Source organism: Uloborus diversus, chromosome 10, assembly GCF_026930045.1.
Source record: "Uloborus diversus isolate 005 chromosome 10, Udiv.v.3.1, whole genome shotgun sequence".
NCBI lineage: Eukaryota > Metazoa > Arthropoda > Arachnida > Araneae > Uloboridae > Uloborus > Uloborus diversus.
This window is the reverse complement of record NC_072740.1, coordinates 42,633,805-42,649,562: the sequence shown is the minus strand read 5'-3', so window position 1 is coordinate 42,649,562 and position 15,758 is coordinate 42,633,805. Positions and strand designations below refer to the sequence as shown.

Below are 15,758 nucleotides of genomic sequence, written 5' to 3'. Positions count from 1 at the left end.
GCTTAATTGACTCGAAAATAGTGTATGACTCTTTTTTAACCGACCCTGCAACATTATTTGGGTCACATTTGTCTCCTAAGGTTAAATCCCCATTGCAATAAAAATTTATGCCACCAATGTAGGCGGCGCATGAAAAGAACTTTTATTTTTAGTTCGAGGTATTAGTCCTTTTAGTTCTAGACATTGTGACTTTTTTTACTTCCTTTTACAAAAAAGAAAGTATTGTATTCGCGAAAAAAATGTCACTCAAAATTCGGCCTTAATTTCCATTTTGCTCACCCCCGAATTAAGTTGAGTTTTTTTTTCAACCCGACCACACGCTGATAAGTGCCTAAGAACGTATAAACACCCGAAATATCCATTTTGACATTCCCCGAGTCATTTACAACGACTTTGCTCGTGACGTGCGGTTGTGCGTATGTGCGTTTGTATGTCACATAACTCAAGAACGGTATGTCCTAGAAAGTTGAAATTTGGTACGTAGACTCCTAGTGGGTTCTAGTTGTGTACCTTCCCTTTTGGTTGCATTCGAGTGTTTCTAAAGGTTTCTTTTGCCCCTTTTGGGGGGGAAATCATTGTTAATTTCGATGTATACTCAAGTGGTGTTATAACTTGGCGGACACTTGACGACATATCGCCAGTTTTTTGATCGCCAAGTTTTGTCTAAAAGTTGGCTACAAATTTGGCGATTTTTTTTTTTTTTTTTTTTTTTTTTATCTTGTTTCAATCTGGTCACTGGTGGTGATATTTAGAGAGTAAACTATTGAATCACGTTACATTGGGAAAATGACATTAAAATTGGGGTAAAAGGAAGTCATGTGATGTCACATTAGCTCGTTTTTTCGGTGGTTTTCAATTTCTAAATTTTGAATGATTGACTTTTGAAAATCAGACATGCTGTTCTCTTAATTTTTTAGCTAACAGTTACGTTTTAATTTTTTCCAGGAAGCATCTGTGTTTTACTTTGAGAAAAGAGTAGCCGAAAAGCTTCATAAGCCGAAGAGGAAAGAAACGATAACTGAGATTTTAAGATTCAGCGTTAGACAATTGGATAGACTGAAACACCCTAAATTGCTCACACTTTATCATCCTATTGAAGAATCTAAGTAAGGAAATTTTATGTTACTTATATTTTCTACATTCTATGGAAATTCAGAAATAAAAATGCTTAAGTACAGCTTCATGTGAATGAAAAAAAAAAAAATAGAAATTCTTTTGTTATACAGCATGTCCCCGTTTAGTCTGCGAGACCCTTTTTTCACAAACGTTAATTCAAGATGCTTACTTCGAATTTCAAAAATGACCAAAATAAGATGCAGACTTAAGATATGAAAAGTTTGAAACGAAAAAACAAGTGAAAAATACGAAATCTACCTTTTTACATAGTCCCCAAATTCCCTACATTGCATTTAGGAAAATCAAGGCATGAAAAAGCAATTCGAACACAACGACATTAGTATGTCCAATATTCACCGAAATATAAAACGTAGTATTTTGTGACTTACAACGTTTTACACTCGCATTCAATAACCTTTTTTGGAGAAAATATAGCGACTAACAAATGTTTGAAATTATATGTGTGCATTGAGTGTTTTTTTTTTTTTTTTCAAATTGTACGAGCTTTTTAGTGTGTGTTTATGTATCATGGAATAGCATTTGCATTCAGTTTTCAACTAGCTGCATCACCAGGTCATGCCCGATCTATCTCGAAAATGAAAACTATCCCAAGTGACGAACAACAGTAGTTTCTAAAAATACCCATTCGAATGAGAAAACTTCGTAAAAATAATTTACTATGCTTCGAATATCTCAATACCCAATATAATAAGTAAAAAGTTTGCTAAAATGGTCATTACTTCCTTCTTGTGAAAGGCAAGAGTCCCTTAATAGTCTCAGCAGACCCCATAAATCCTCATTTGAATTAGGAAAACAGTCCCCGAAAATCCTAAGTGCAGTGTCGACAATAGTCCCTAAAAAATCCTTTCTTAAAGTGAGCACAACAGTCATTGAAACTGTCATCAGAGTAACAGTCTCGAAGAATTTCCATTAAAAGAAGGACAGTAGTCCCCAAACTCTCAATTATAAAAAAAAAAAAAAAAAGCTTCCGAAAATTTCGAAAATTTCCTACTAGGATAAGGAAATAAGTTTTAAAAAATTCCTGTTAATAAGGATTAAAGTTTCGAAACAACGTCAACAGTCTTTCTAAAAATATCTATCTGAATAAGGAAAATAACCCCCCCCCCTCAGAATGAGAAAAATTTCAAAATAACAACAACATTCTTTTTTAAAACCCCATAGCATCAAAAAAAAATCCCTTTTGAATGAGTTCTAAAAAAATCAGCCTTAGAAAATCGACATCACTTTCTCAAAACTCAAATCAGCATCAACTATTCTAAAATGCAGTTAACAGCACATCTAAAAGTCCCGATTAGAATAAACTTAACAGTAAAGGTTTCCATTAAGCTTTAACAACACGGACGGTTTGAAGTAACATAAGAGCACGGGTGGCGTACTCCGTACGCCAGCATTTTTTCATGCTTAACTATCAATGTAAAAATATTTTCCTATTTAATACTAGTAATGTTATAGAAGTAACAAATATCTAATTGAACGAACAGACGAACACAATTAAAATGAATGCGATCACAATATAGTAAAAAATGATGATAACGTTTAATTTGTGGATTTTGCGAATAAAAAATTTAAAACAAGTACACTTATAAATGATCTCATTGAGACAACTCGTCAGCATTTGTTGAACAATTACTGCAGTTCTCGAAATTGTATTTTGTCATTTTTATGCGCTTTTTGCATACAAAATTGGAACATTCATGTGTGGTTTGTATGAAAAATAATCAAAAAGAACAAGAGAAAAAGGCAATTTTTTGATTTTAAATACAAGTACGTCGCTGAACGGACCTTGGAAAAGGGATAAATAATGGTCAGGTGTTGGTCAAGTGATTATTCATAAATTCACAGCTACTTTCTCGTTGAGTAGCTGTACTTAGTACGCCGTCCGTGTTCTTAAAAGTTAATACAGACAAAATCCTTACTTATATTCTGCTGTCAGTAAAAAAAATAATAATAAATAATAAATTGCGGAAAGATAACCAAAATGGGAAAATTTTTAAATCGTTCAAATACAGGAAAGGATTCAAAGCAAAAGCAAGAATTTTATTTGTTCACATTCGAATAAAAATGACAACAGATCTTTCTTATGAATGATTTTATTCAAGCTAATTTAAACAAGAGCTCTTGCATGCGATAAATATCCGATTTAGAACTGATTTATTTGCTGCTTATATTTTTTCTCCAACCAAATTTAGCTTTTGTTGATTTTAAATCCGACGGAATCAAGTCTGTTAAGGGTAATTTTTTACGGGCTTTCGAATTAAACTAAAAGCTAGAGAATACGATAATTATTTAAGGCAGAAAGAGCAATTTTTTTGGATCCTGTAGTTCAAATTCGAACTGTTTTGTTTGTTTTTTTGGAAAAAATGTACCATATATTCTAGTCAGTATCCATGACAACGTGCATGCAAAAGTTACTGATAATCGGTTAAGTAGTTAAGGTGTGAAAATATTGCAAACAAACTCGCTTTCGCATCTATATAGTAAAGATAGCAATATATATATAGTTTGAGTAAAAACTTTAAGGCCAGTAAACGTTTTGGAGAAATTGGACACATCTTTAACTGAAGATCAAAACATAATTTGATTGATAATTATTAACCTTAAATACAAGTAAAGAAGACAAAAAAATCATTTGTAATTATTTCATTATCAGAAAATATCATGGATCAGCATTTGAGCCTGAGTAAAATCTTTAAGACCAGCATTGAAAAAAGCACAGGAAGAAAAAAATAGAAACATTTAGAAGCTTGTGTGGGAGCAACTTCTTCGAATTACTTGAAATATTCTTGTTTTCATAAGTGAAACAAGTTTTTGACAAAGTTCGGGATCTATTTTATATATTTCATCTTCGACAGTAGATTTCAGCTCTATTGATGAAGTAAAATGTCTCCCATTTGCATATAACTCGTCTCACAAGACCTTATTGTCGCACAATAAGGTCTCGATTGGTTTGAGATCTGGAGACTTAGCTGGCCGTTTCAAAGTTTCAACATTGTTTACATGGAATTAATTTTTGTACTGTTACTCGAATGGATAGATGCATTGTCTTGCTGATATTTCCCATGTTTTCCAGCAATAAACTCAGCATTTAGTAAAAGATGACTTGCGGGGACATTTTGCTTTGCTTCTGAATTCATTTTACCTGGAACAAACGCAACTGGGCATTGTAAACAAAGCACCCCTAAGCTATGACAGAGCCTCCAACTATTTGACGCTTTGAAAACATTTCTTTTACTTTTCGTAAATCATGCCAATAGTACTTCCATCCATCTGATACTTTCAAATTACACTTCTTTTCATTAGAAAAAAATATTTTTATCCATTGGTTATCCTAGGTCATGACTTTCTGGCTAAAGTTCAAACGCTCTATTTTGTGCCGATTTAATAACTGGGGTTTATCCAATTTTACTGCTAGAATAAAACTTTCACACCTTCTAATTGTGTTATGTATAGTCTTTTGACAAACATTTAAGCCTGTCGTCTGAATAAGTTTCCCGGTTGAGTACTGTCCAGTTCATGAAAATTTACAAATTCTTCTTTCATAACTTGAGGACAAAGCTCTAGGTCTTCCACCAGTGTTCCTTTACAATAATTGTCTTTCAATCTTAAAAAAATATTGACTGCAGTTTTCGATCTTCTTATTTTTTCGCAAAAGTACAGCTACTCATCTCCGTTGAAGAAAAAGCTTCAGTCTGCCCTCATTCATGACCAAATAAATTCTTACCATTCGAAATCTTCACAAAGTGGGCCAAGACGTCGAAGAAATTAATGAAACGTTAGGTACAAGTTGAAAGGTTTCCACATTTTTATTAACTGCTGTGATATTTATATATATATTATAGTGAATGTACATGTAGCTTTTAAAAAATACTAGCGTCCTTAAAGTTTTTACTCAGGCTGAAATACTAACTTTGAATATATCACTTTTTTTTGGTAGTTGCATACTTCACAAAACCTGTATATTGCATTATTTCTTACAAATGAACATTAATAATTCAATAATGTTAAAATCCTTCAAATTTCATTTTTCCGTTTTCTCAAAAACTTTTTACTGGCTTTAAAGTTTTTACTCAGGCTGTATATATATATATATATATACTTTATTTATTTATTTATTTATTTCTACGACACCTGTCATTCTGAAAGGCGATAAGTTCCAATCTCACATCTTGCACGGTCCCTTAAAACCTTGAATTTGAAAATCTCCTTGCATTTTGGCCGCATTTTTTTCAAAATATTTATGTTTTAATCTTTTTTAAATGAATATCATTTCCCTAAACATAAGGTAAGGGACCTAGAGTATCTATGAAAAGTTAGATTTGATAATTTTTCATTGATTCTCTTTTTCGCTTCAATTTTTCAATGTCTTAATTCTGTGCCCTACTTAGAACATTTTTTGCAATTGGAAGTATGCATCTAGGACTAAAGGTTATGAAATAGAGGTTTTGCAGGTTAAACGGAACATTCTGGTAACATTCTGCCTTTAAAATTAACTTATTTTAAGATTAATTTAATTTATGATTTGAATTCTCTAAAAATACATAATGTACTGCGACTCTTCTGGAATAACAAAACTTAATGCACACATTAAATAAACAAATTGGGCAATTTGCAAAAAACCTGATTGTATATTAAAGAAGCATTAACAAGATAAAATACCAATGAAAACTATATATGCTAGTATGGTAACAATTAAAATATATGAAGGTTACAAACTGAAAGTACTGTGTCATCTGTTATGACAGCGTACACGAAAGGTGGCAATGTATCATCTGCGAAGTTGGATAGTGGGCAGAATAGAAAGCTTTCTGAGACTGATAAAAGAGTGAGGAAAGTCCACAGAAAAAAAAATCTGACTACCTCTAAACGCCATTGACTGCTTGTTACTGAGTATAAGAAAGTTACAAAATTTCACTAGGTCAATATTCTGGGGATTCGGATGCATCGTTTTGTCCGGATTTATTTTACAAAACAATGCTCAATTTAACAAGACAATAAGGCAACCCACATTGCTAAAATTGATGAAAACAGAGTTTGAAGAGCCTGAAGAGAAAGTAGAACACCTTGCTGGCCAGAATAAAGCCCTAAGTCGTAGAATAAGTAGTGACAATTCTGTCATTTTGGGGCTAAACGAGGTTTCTTTCTAATATCTTCTACGATGAAGCAGAGTATTTTGCTTCTTGATTGTAGTCTCTTATTAACTCCATTTTAATCAACTATCAAGAAACACCACAGACAAGAAGCAAAACACGCTACTTCTTTATAGCAGGCATAGGCAGAAAGCAAATATTTGCCCATGATGGTGGACGTGTCGCTACTTAAGCTAGGATCTAGGGTTTTAGACCAGAATACTGTTGAAGAGTTGTAAGGATATTTGGAGTAAAATTCCATGATCGATTGCCTCCACATTATACGTTTTACAATTTAAAACCTACTCTCCAGGAAAAATGACTTTATATGTCAATACATGTTGTTTAGGACCTTCATGACTCTATCCCATGTAGCACACGATCTATAATTAAGTCAAAGGTTGGTCCAACCCACTATTAATAATGCTTTCGTCTTATTTTATAGGTGTTCGTATTGTTTTGTCCCCCATCTGTTTGTATCTTATGGTAATTTGGAATTTTGCTTTAAGAATTTTCGTTTACTTATCTTTCTGTTGTAATGATAAAAATATGACTCCTAATTGATAAAGCAGACTTGTAGCTGATTAAGAAATACATATTTTTTTAGAATTGCTTCTGGTAATTTAAGAATGCCAAGTTTCTGTCCTTTGTTTAAAAATCACTTATAATTTTTATAAGTTAAATATAGCTGTTTCGCTTTCAAAGAAATAATATATTTTAATGTCAGTTAAAGTGAAAATTGTAACTATAATTTCTGAAAGATAAATAAATTGTCAACGTGATTAAAATACATCATTGTTGAAAATAAACGCGATATCACAAAGGTTGTAATAATATTTTGATCGTTATTGATTAAAGAAATCAGTACAATAGAACAGCAAAACGTAAGCCATTTAGCTAAATAAAGATACATATATGTATAATCTAGATAACATCGCATTGATCTATACACAAACGAAATCAATATACATAATAATATTAGCATAAACATCATTGTTCAAAAACAATTGTTTCTGTTTGAGGATATATCTTATTTTTATCGCAGCAGTATTCTTTTCAGAAGCTAGCGAACTATTCTTATCCTCCTTGGCGGTGCAATTTTATCTGTAAGATGAGTTTCGTTAACCAATTTAATTCATTCTTGATCAGAAACTTATCCTCCAATGATTCTGGAAAGCCCATGCATTTAAAGATTTAAAAAAGTGTGCTATCCTTAGCTGCCTTTAGGTAAGAAGCTATTTCCCTCAGCTAGTCCATGCAATTAATTTTCTCGAAAAACTAATCAGTTAAGTGAGAAAATTACTTTGCAGCATAATTCCTAAGGTAAGACTCTGATAGAGAGAGAAATTGGAAACATCGTTACTGCAAATCCAGCAAAAATTGAATAGCAAATCGTCCATTAAGTTTGTTTTAGTAGTTTCCTTCATTTTATTCATTTAAGATAATTTAATAAAATCATAGCTACCCGACTCATTTTTTCTTACGATTGCTAATGCAGTTTTTACTAGATTTAGTCTAATTAAGAAAACTTTTCTCAACTATAGATATTTTCCTAAACAATAGACTTTTCTCAAAGTTATAATGATTTATTTACTCGTGTTCAAATCCTTTTTCTCAAAAGTTTTTTGTTATCTTTGATGTAGATGACTACAGGAAAAAAGTATATTGCATAATAAAAAATGCCATTTGTTTCTAAAATCTAACATTAAAAAGAAAAACTGAAATAATTTTGGATTGATAAATTCGTGTTGGAATTAGTATTTCTCTTGATCAATTAACATTAAAACATCCTTTTATAAATACTTCAAACCTTTAAAACATCTGAAAGAACACCTTAAAAAAGTGATGTATGTTAAAGAAAAAGATAGCTTTAAAGTATTAATGGGCATAATATAAATAAATAATTAAACATAAATAGCACAAAACATAAAAAGGTTTACACTAAAAAGTAAAATTTAGTATAGTGAAAAGTCGGGCGAAAAGCTATTTGAATTTATTATCTTTCGCAAGGGGCACGTTTACGCAGTGACATTTTTTCAAAACGAACTATAACTGGAGAGCTAAAAGTCATAACATACTGATGGTGCTCCTTAGCAAATAACCACAAGTTTTTGAGCATCAGTCGAGCTTCGGTCTAGCATGCAGAAAGAATAATCCGTTTTGTACCAAGTCGAGTAAATTTTGAGTTGAACGTTTTGAAGCTTATTGTGAATAAATACTTAGTTAAGAAAGAACAAATATTTAAAAATTAGCAGAATTTTATCATTTTTGAGGATTGTATTTGTATGAACTGAAATGTTATTAAATTTTTTGCATGTTTAAAATAAATCCAAACTTGGCGACGGGGCAAGTTTACGCTTTGACGTCAGAGCACCTTTACGCACGTTCTTACTGTATCTTACTTTTATATGTGCTCTGACGCTTTTTTCGCTCCGATGTGTCTCAAAACTTTTCATTTTTTTCAGGCTATTTAGTTTTGAAAATCACCATTTAACTTTTAATTGAGTTAGAAATTCGTATCTTATAGCTTAAAATCATGTAGTGCTGTCTTCATGCCCATTTAGCTTTTACTTTATTTTCTTTCAGTCAATAATAAATTTGCTTAAAACGATGGTAAGACATTATGTTCAAAACACTAACAGAACCTTGTTAGGTGTCAAAATTAGTATGCGTAAACGTTCCCGGCTCCGGGGCATGTATTCGCAAACGACTTTGACTCAAAAATATTTTTTTAACGGTTAAAAACACAAACTGAGCAACAACTGAATGTAACAATTTTGACTCCATTAATTGCTACAAAAAACCGCAATGTCTAAAACATGAGGTTAGGATAAACATAAACTTTAGAAAATTCATTAAAAAAATCCGCGTAAACGCATCCCGGTCTACCCTATTACGTGGGAAAGTTAAATATTGCAATAGAGCAATTATTTCTATTTAGCGCTAATCACCGAGTTTACTGTTTATATTTTTCTTTTTAAAATATATCTCAAACTTTTACAAAAACATGCATAGAAAAAATTTATTTTGTTGAAGAAAACTACAAATTTTAGGCCTCTTGCTGGGTATCTAAATATATATATATATATTTTTTAATTTGGAAAAATATTTTTGTAGTACATGTCGGGCTATAGGGGCAACGTTTTATCAACACAAAAATTCAAACTACCGAAAAAAAATCGATTAGTCATAGTACACACACTTTCAGGCGCAAGTCGGCACGGGCTGCCTGTTGTTTAAGTTATAAGAAACTTTCTTTACAAATGTTTTGACCTAAAATTAAAAATATAAGAGGGTGTACGATTTGAAACATGGAGTTTCGTTTTTTTTTGGGGGGGGGGAGATCCTAATATATATCTTTCAAGATAGGTGAGAGTTAGAACAACATGGTACGTTTAACTTTCAAAACTTAACCGAACCTTAACGAAATTAAAAAATAAAAGTAGCTGCAGCCTACCAGCCTACTTACGGAATTTTTGAGTTACATACGCAACGGTAAATTTGAGTTTTGGGAACAAATTTAGAATTATCTAAAAACAAAAACATTGCTGTTAAAATAATTTTAGATATTCTTGTTTATCATACTAAAGATAGCTAAGATAATTTTGTTTCCTAACTAAATAATTATTGTTATTTGCAAAAAAAAAAAAAATAAATAAATAAAAAGCACGAAAGAGTCGCACACGTAGCGGTGGAATTGCGCGATACAAGAAAAAGGAAAATTTTCTATTAACGTTTAAAAACAATAATATATCATTTATCCCATATTTTTTCACATAAAGAAATGACTCTAGTTAATGACAGTTTTTCAGAACCTTTGAAAATATCCTTCTATTAAAGTCAGAAAAATATGTATTATTTTGAGAAATAGGAGTCCTGTTATGCAAGAACAACACTCGCGAAGTCAAGGAAAACAAAAAGTACAAACCAATGTGATGTCATAGATAAAGTACTACACTCTCTAGGTAAACAACATGTTAATAATGCAGCACAAAAGCACGTTTCATGCGTCATGTACCGTTTTGAAGGGACTTTGAATGTTATCACAAAAAACAAACCAAAAAAAAAAAAACCTCATCAAATATTTATTCACATTACTTTTCTTCTTCTCCATAAATAAATATCAGTTATTTTCTAAGAGATACATTTTTATCCTATTTATGTTTAAGAAGAAAAAGCTCTTGCATAATGAAAATAAGTGCAGTTTAAAAATTTGTGTTTTATTCAGTTTCTTTTTTCTTTTCTTTTTAATTGCAGTTACGTTTGAAATAGGAATTTTAATTCGAAGTAGGGTGGACCAGGGCACTTTTTTCAAAACGAATTATAACTGGAAAATTAACAGTCATAACATATTTATGCTGCTCCGTGGCAAATACCCTCGCAAGTTTTTGCGCAAAGTCGAGCTTCAATCAAGCATGCAGAAAGAATAATATATTTTTTGCCAATTGGAGTAAATTTTGAGTGGAACTTTGCAGCTTATTGTGAATAAATGATACTTAGTTAAGAAAGAACAAAAATATAAAAATTAGCAGAATTTTATCCTTTTTTGAGGATTGTATTTGTATGAACTGAAATGTTGTTAAATTTTTCTGCACGTTTAAAATAAATCCAAACTTGGCGACGGGGTAAGTTTACGCGTTGACGTAGGAGCACGTTTATACGCACGGTCTTACTGTGTCTTACTTCTAAACGTGCCCTGACGCTTTTTTCGCTCCGAACTGTCTGAAAACTTTTTAGTATTTTCAGGCTATTTTGTTTTGAAAATCACCATTAAATTATTACTTGAGTTACAAATTAGTATCTTATAGCTTACAATGATGTAGTCTTCATGTCCATCCAGCTTTTACTTTATACACTATTCAGTCTGTAATAAATTTGCTTTATTTTAACGATAGTAAGACATTATGTTCAAAACACTAACAGAACCTCGTTAGGTGTCAAAATCAATATGCGTAAACGTGCCCATGTCCAAGTTAATACAACTGACTTGGGCTCAAAAATATTTTTTTTACTGGTAAAAAAACACAAACTGAGCAACAATTGAATATACCAATTTTGACTCCAGTAACTACTTCATAAATCTGCAACGTCTAAAATTTCCCCAAGTTAAAATGTAAAATTTAGAAAATTCATCGAAAGAAATCCTTGTAAATTGGCCCGGTCTACCCTACGCTGTCTTCATACAAATGATTTCTTATTTGTATAAAAATAAAAAGTTAAAAAGCACAACTGAAGCATAACTAAATTACATTTTTACGACTATAGTACAAATAAAAATGTCCAATCATATATTACTCTCATATTCCCTGATTTGATTTTTTGATTAACTGCAATGTGTTATTTTAGAACAAATATCTTATGAAGAACAGATAGGTGAAGATAGCCAAAGTGAAGTATTTATTATAAATAAAATAATCGTCTTATAGCTAAATTTCAATTCGACAAATGTCCTTCCTCTAATTCAATCCGTTCATTTCTCTCTTCATGTTTTACCCGTTTTTTAATTGATGCTATTTTTCTTTCATTCTTAATTTAGGCCTAATTTTTGAAGCTATGCTTCTTATAGGACGTTGTGTCCACCAGAGTAAACTAAAAATAAACAAAAACAACATGAACAAGCGTTCCAAGTGAGTTAAGCTCCGAACATTCGCCATTTTTTTCTTATTTGATATAACTTTAGTGCGCTGAAACGATTAAAAGTTTCAACTTGATAGAACTTACAGTTCAAGAGATAATTGAATTTTAGTTTTTTTTTTTTTTTTTTTTGTGTGTGTTTCCTGAAATTTTCAATAACTCTAGATATCCAAAACTTGTAAATTTTTATATATACTGTAATCAGCATAGACTTTAAACTCTAAAAATTCTTTCACGAGTATGGTTAGATTAAAAATTTCAATTTTTGCAATTCGGTTAAAAAAACTTTTTAGCTTCATGTGGAAAAAAATTCCAGTTTTTAATCTCTTCTGTATTCATTTGCAGTAGTTATGTATTCATTTATAATATATCTTTATTTTGTTTAGATATATTGTATGATTGTGTATGACATAATTAATAACTTTGATAAATTTAACTGCATGAACTGAAACTTATTTCGATTTGTTGTTTCAATATACCTTCAACATTATAAGCTTTTGCCATTTTATAGCCTTAGTAAAAGCTTAGCTTCTGTTGACAAGTCTCGCGTCTCATATTTTTTCCTTCTTCCTTTTTATTTTTTAAACTGCATATCAAGAGTTTCCTATCAATACTTAGAGATGTTGATTATTTCCTTTTCAGTGATACATTAGCTTTTGCTACTGAACCTGTCTTAGGGACCTTAGCCAATGTTTTGGGATGTCTGGAAGAACGACTGCCCCAAAACCTTCCACCAATGGTGAAAGAATACACATTTTTGGACATCGAGATAAAATATGGGCTTTTACAAGTAAGTTATTTATAAACTTGTTCTTCGATAATGGATAAGAACAAAATATGACGTACCGTAAAACAGGGGAACAATGCTCTACTAGGGATAACATTGCTTCAAAACGATTTAATGGATTTTCGAGGTTTTCTGTGACGAATTGGTTGACATTGCGGAATTCCTTTCAACTAGTTAGGTGATAACAGTAAACAGGTGGGCAAGTTGCCAATTCGAGACCGAAAATCAGTGAAAAAACTTTTACACTTTTTGGAACAATGTTATCCCTAGAGGAGCACTGTTCCCCCATTTTACGGTATGTATGCAATAGAAAAGTGTTTAGTAGAAATGGTATATAGTTATTGACCACTTAGGCAGGCGACCCCGTGGCTGTATTTTTGAATTTAAATGACAATACAAGTATTATTCTCAACAGAAATAGCACTATTCTGAAATATGACTATGCAAAACCACACTGCTCAATACGAACATTGGAAAAAAAATAACAATTCATTGGCGCTCTCCTCACCCACCACACTGAGTCATCCCCCCCCCCCGCACGCTTCTCTTTATCCCTTTGCCATGAGATAAAGCCTAGAAAAATCGGCTTGTTTTCAGATAATTTGAAGTGAAACGTCATGCATAAATTCATAAACTGCAAACATTCCTCATAACGAGAGTACTTTCATCATTGGTTAAGAAAAATAAGTTATTAAAAATTATTTGTTTGAAGAAAACGGCATAGCATTCCAGTTCCCGTAATCTGTGTATTATACAAATATTTGCATAATTATTTCAACAATCTGATCCTTGGAGACCATCAACCTAGATCTGATAGTACAGTCTTATCAATCTTATCTCTTTTCCTTCCTAATTATTCCCACTGATCGGGTCAGATCAATCATGTCTAGTGCAAGCGGTTTTTTAAATTAATGAGTTTTTTTCTTGTCCTTAAAATGTTTTCTATAGCTGTAACAGCATAACTAATTACGCAACGGTACAATCGGGATCTTTTCCTTAAAACTGATTAAACAAATATATTTTAATTTTTAATATGTTCTAAAATAGAATGGACGAAAACAAAGTCGATTCTTTGGATGAAAACATGCCACTACAATGTGTTTTAGTGTTTTAAACCAAGCGACAGTATAATTTTCGCAATTCAACAACACCACTGACACTATCTTTTAATATAGGGGAGACCGGGGCAAGATGACGAATGCCTTAATTTTTCCGTTTTCCACTGGGTAACAGCATCAACTGCATGCTACTGGCTCTCCTGCCCGCTGTTTCTTCAGCAATAGTATAGAGACGCCGAAATCGACATATTTGTGTTAGTTCTGAAGCTCTGATTGTTTACCGTTGCCACGGTATAACTTTTATGCATGTGTAAATAAGCTCTACTACAGATACAGATAAGATATATCGTATTTCTTTAATATTTATGGGTAACTTAGTTTAAATACTACCTGTTACCATGAACAAATATCAATTAATCGATTTGTTTTATGGCAATTGTGAAGAATTCGTTCCAACAGGCTGTCCGGAGTAAGATGATGAGCCGAAACGCGGGGCAAGATGACAAGCTCGTCATCTTGCCCCGTGTTTTGGAATTTATTAAACTAACTATGTTGTCCATTTTATTAAATCCTGTAAACGCTTATTTGTCTGTTTGTCCACGCGACCTCGCACTTCTGTCTCATCTGGAGCTAAAGGACGCATTTAATCAAGGGATGTGTCGTTCGAAAGCGGGTGCCCAGAGGCTGTTTATGAACCAGTTAATCAAATGACTAGTTGAATGAATTAAACCAAGCAAAGAATATCCTGTTCTGTAGATTATTGACAATCATAAATCTCACATAATTTTGCATTCTATCTTATACTGCAGTGAAAAAACATTTTCACGGTTGGTTGCCACCCCATACATCCCACCGTCTCTAGCTCCTGATGCGTCATTTTTCTGCCCATTAAAAATCTACAATAGCCAAGTATGTGAAAACTTCATGATCATTCTTCTAGGACAAACTGTCACAGACAAAAATATTGGTGAGCTTTTGAGCACCGCTTACTTCAAAGCAGCTACAGTTCGAATTGCCGATAAAAGGGTTTAAAGAATGACGGGTGAGACTCATAATTACTTTGTTTTTAGCGGACTATGATATTATTGGCGATGAAACTGAGAATAATAGTGCTAATCCTCAGACCTTGGGAGTAGAAAACCGACATACAAACCCTCTAGACGAAGCAGATAATATGGCAAATGCCGATTCCAATGCACCAAAGAAGCATGTTAGTGTTTCTGATTACAATGCATTGCCTAAAGCACCGATGTAAGAAAACAAATAGGAAAAGCAGAAAACTGAGCTCAAACATTCTTACAAGCACACCCATCAAAGAAATGTCAGAAAAAGGAGGAAAGCGTAAAGGAAAAAAAAGAGTATTTAAAAAAACAGGGAAAGTAAGCTTGTAAAGCAAAAAATGGAGTAAAAAACTCAAACTAAGTTCCTGTAGGCCCAAGTCTATACAATTCATGCCAAGCAATCCAGTTGCATCAACTGCAAATAATGGTGTTATAAGATGCCCTGCTTCTAAAGATATATATTGTAAGATAAATATTACTTCTAAGATAAATATTGTGACCCTCCAACAGAAGAATGGATCCAGAGCTGTAAAAGACAAGAGTGGTGGCATGAGGAATGTTCCAATTATGAAAATAGTATTTTTATTTGTCAGCTGCAAAACTTAACGCTTCAACATTACGCTACAATGCATTACGCTTAATTTGATACTTTGTAAGATGTAAAAACACAGTAATCATTTGTAAAACAAGTAACATTATTCGAAACATTAAATATGTTCAACCTTTTTCAACGTCGTCATCTTGCCCCAAGGCCCAAGTCATCTTGCACCAGTACTGGGGCAAGTTGACGATTAGCTAGGGTTATGAACAAGTAAAAATATCCTTCGTTATTTTTATTTGAAAAATTAAATGGTAATATATTCAATACTTTAAAAGACTACTCTAACAGCTCATGTTAAGTTAATTTTACTGTCCTTAAAAATAAATTCATAAACAGCAAAAATTGTTAACATAG

The 15,758-nt window shown here is 32.2% G+C and overlaps 1 protein-coding gene across 1 annotated transcript in view; it reads left to right on the top strand.

The window, feature by feature from the left end:
* Positions 1-15,758, top strand: part of LOC129231732 (SCY1-like protein 2) — a 347,631-nt gene that overhangs the window by 160,807 nt on the left and 171,066 nt on the right. The window contains exons 2-3 of the mRNA XM_054866094.1: positions 946-1,106; positions 12,540-12,687. Coding sequence (XP_054722069.1) covers positions 946-1,106; positions 12,540-12,687 — 309 coding nt within the window. The remainder of the gene's footprint in view (positions 1-945; positions 1,107-12,539; positions 12,688-15,758) is intronic.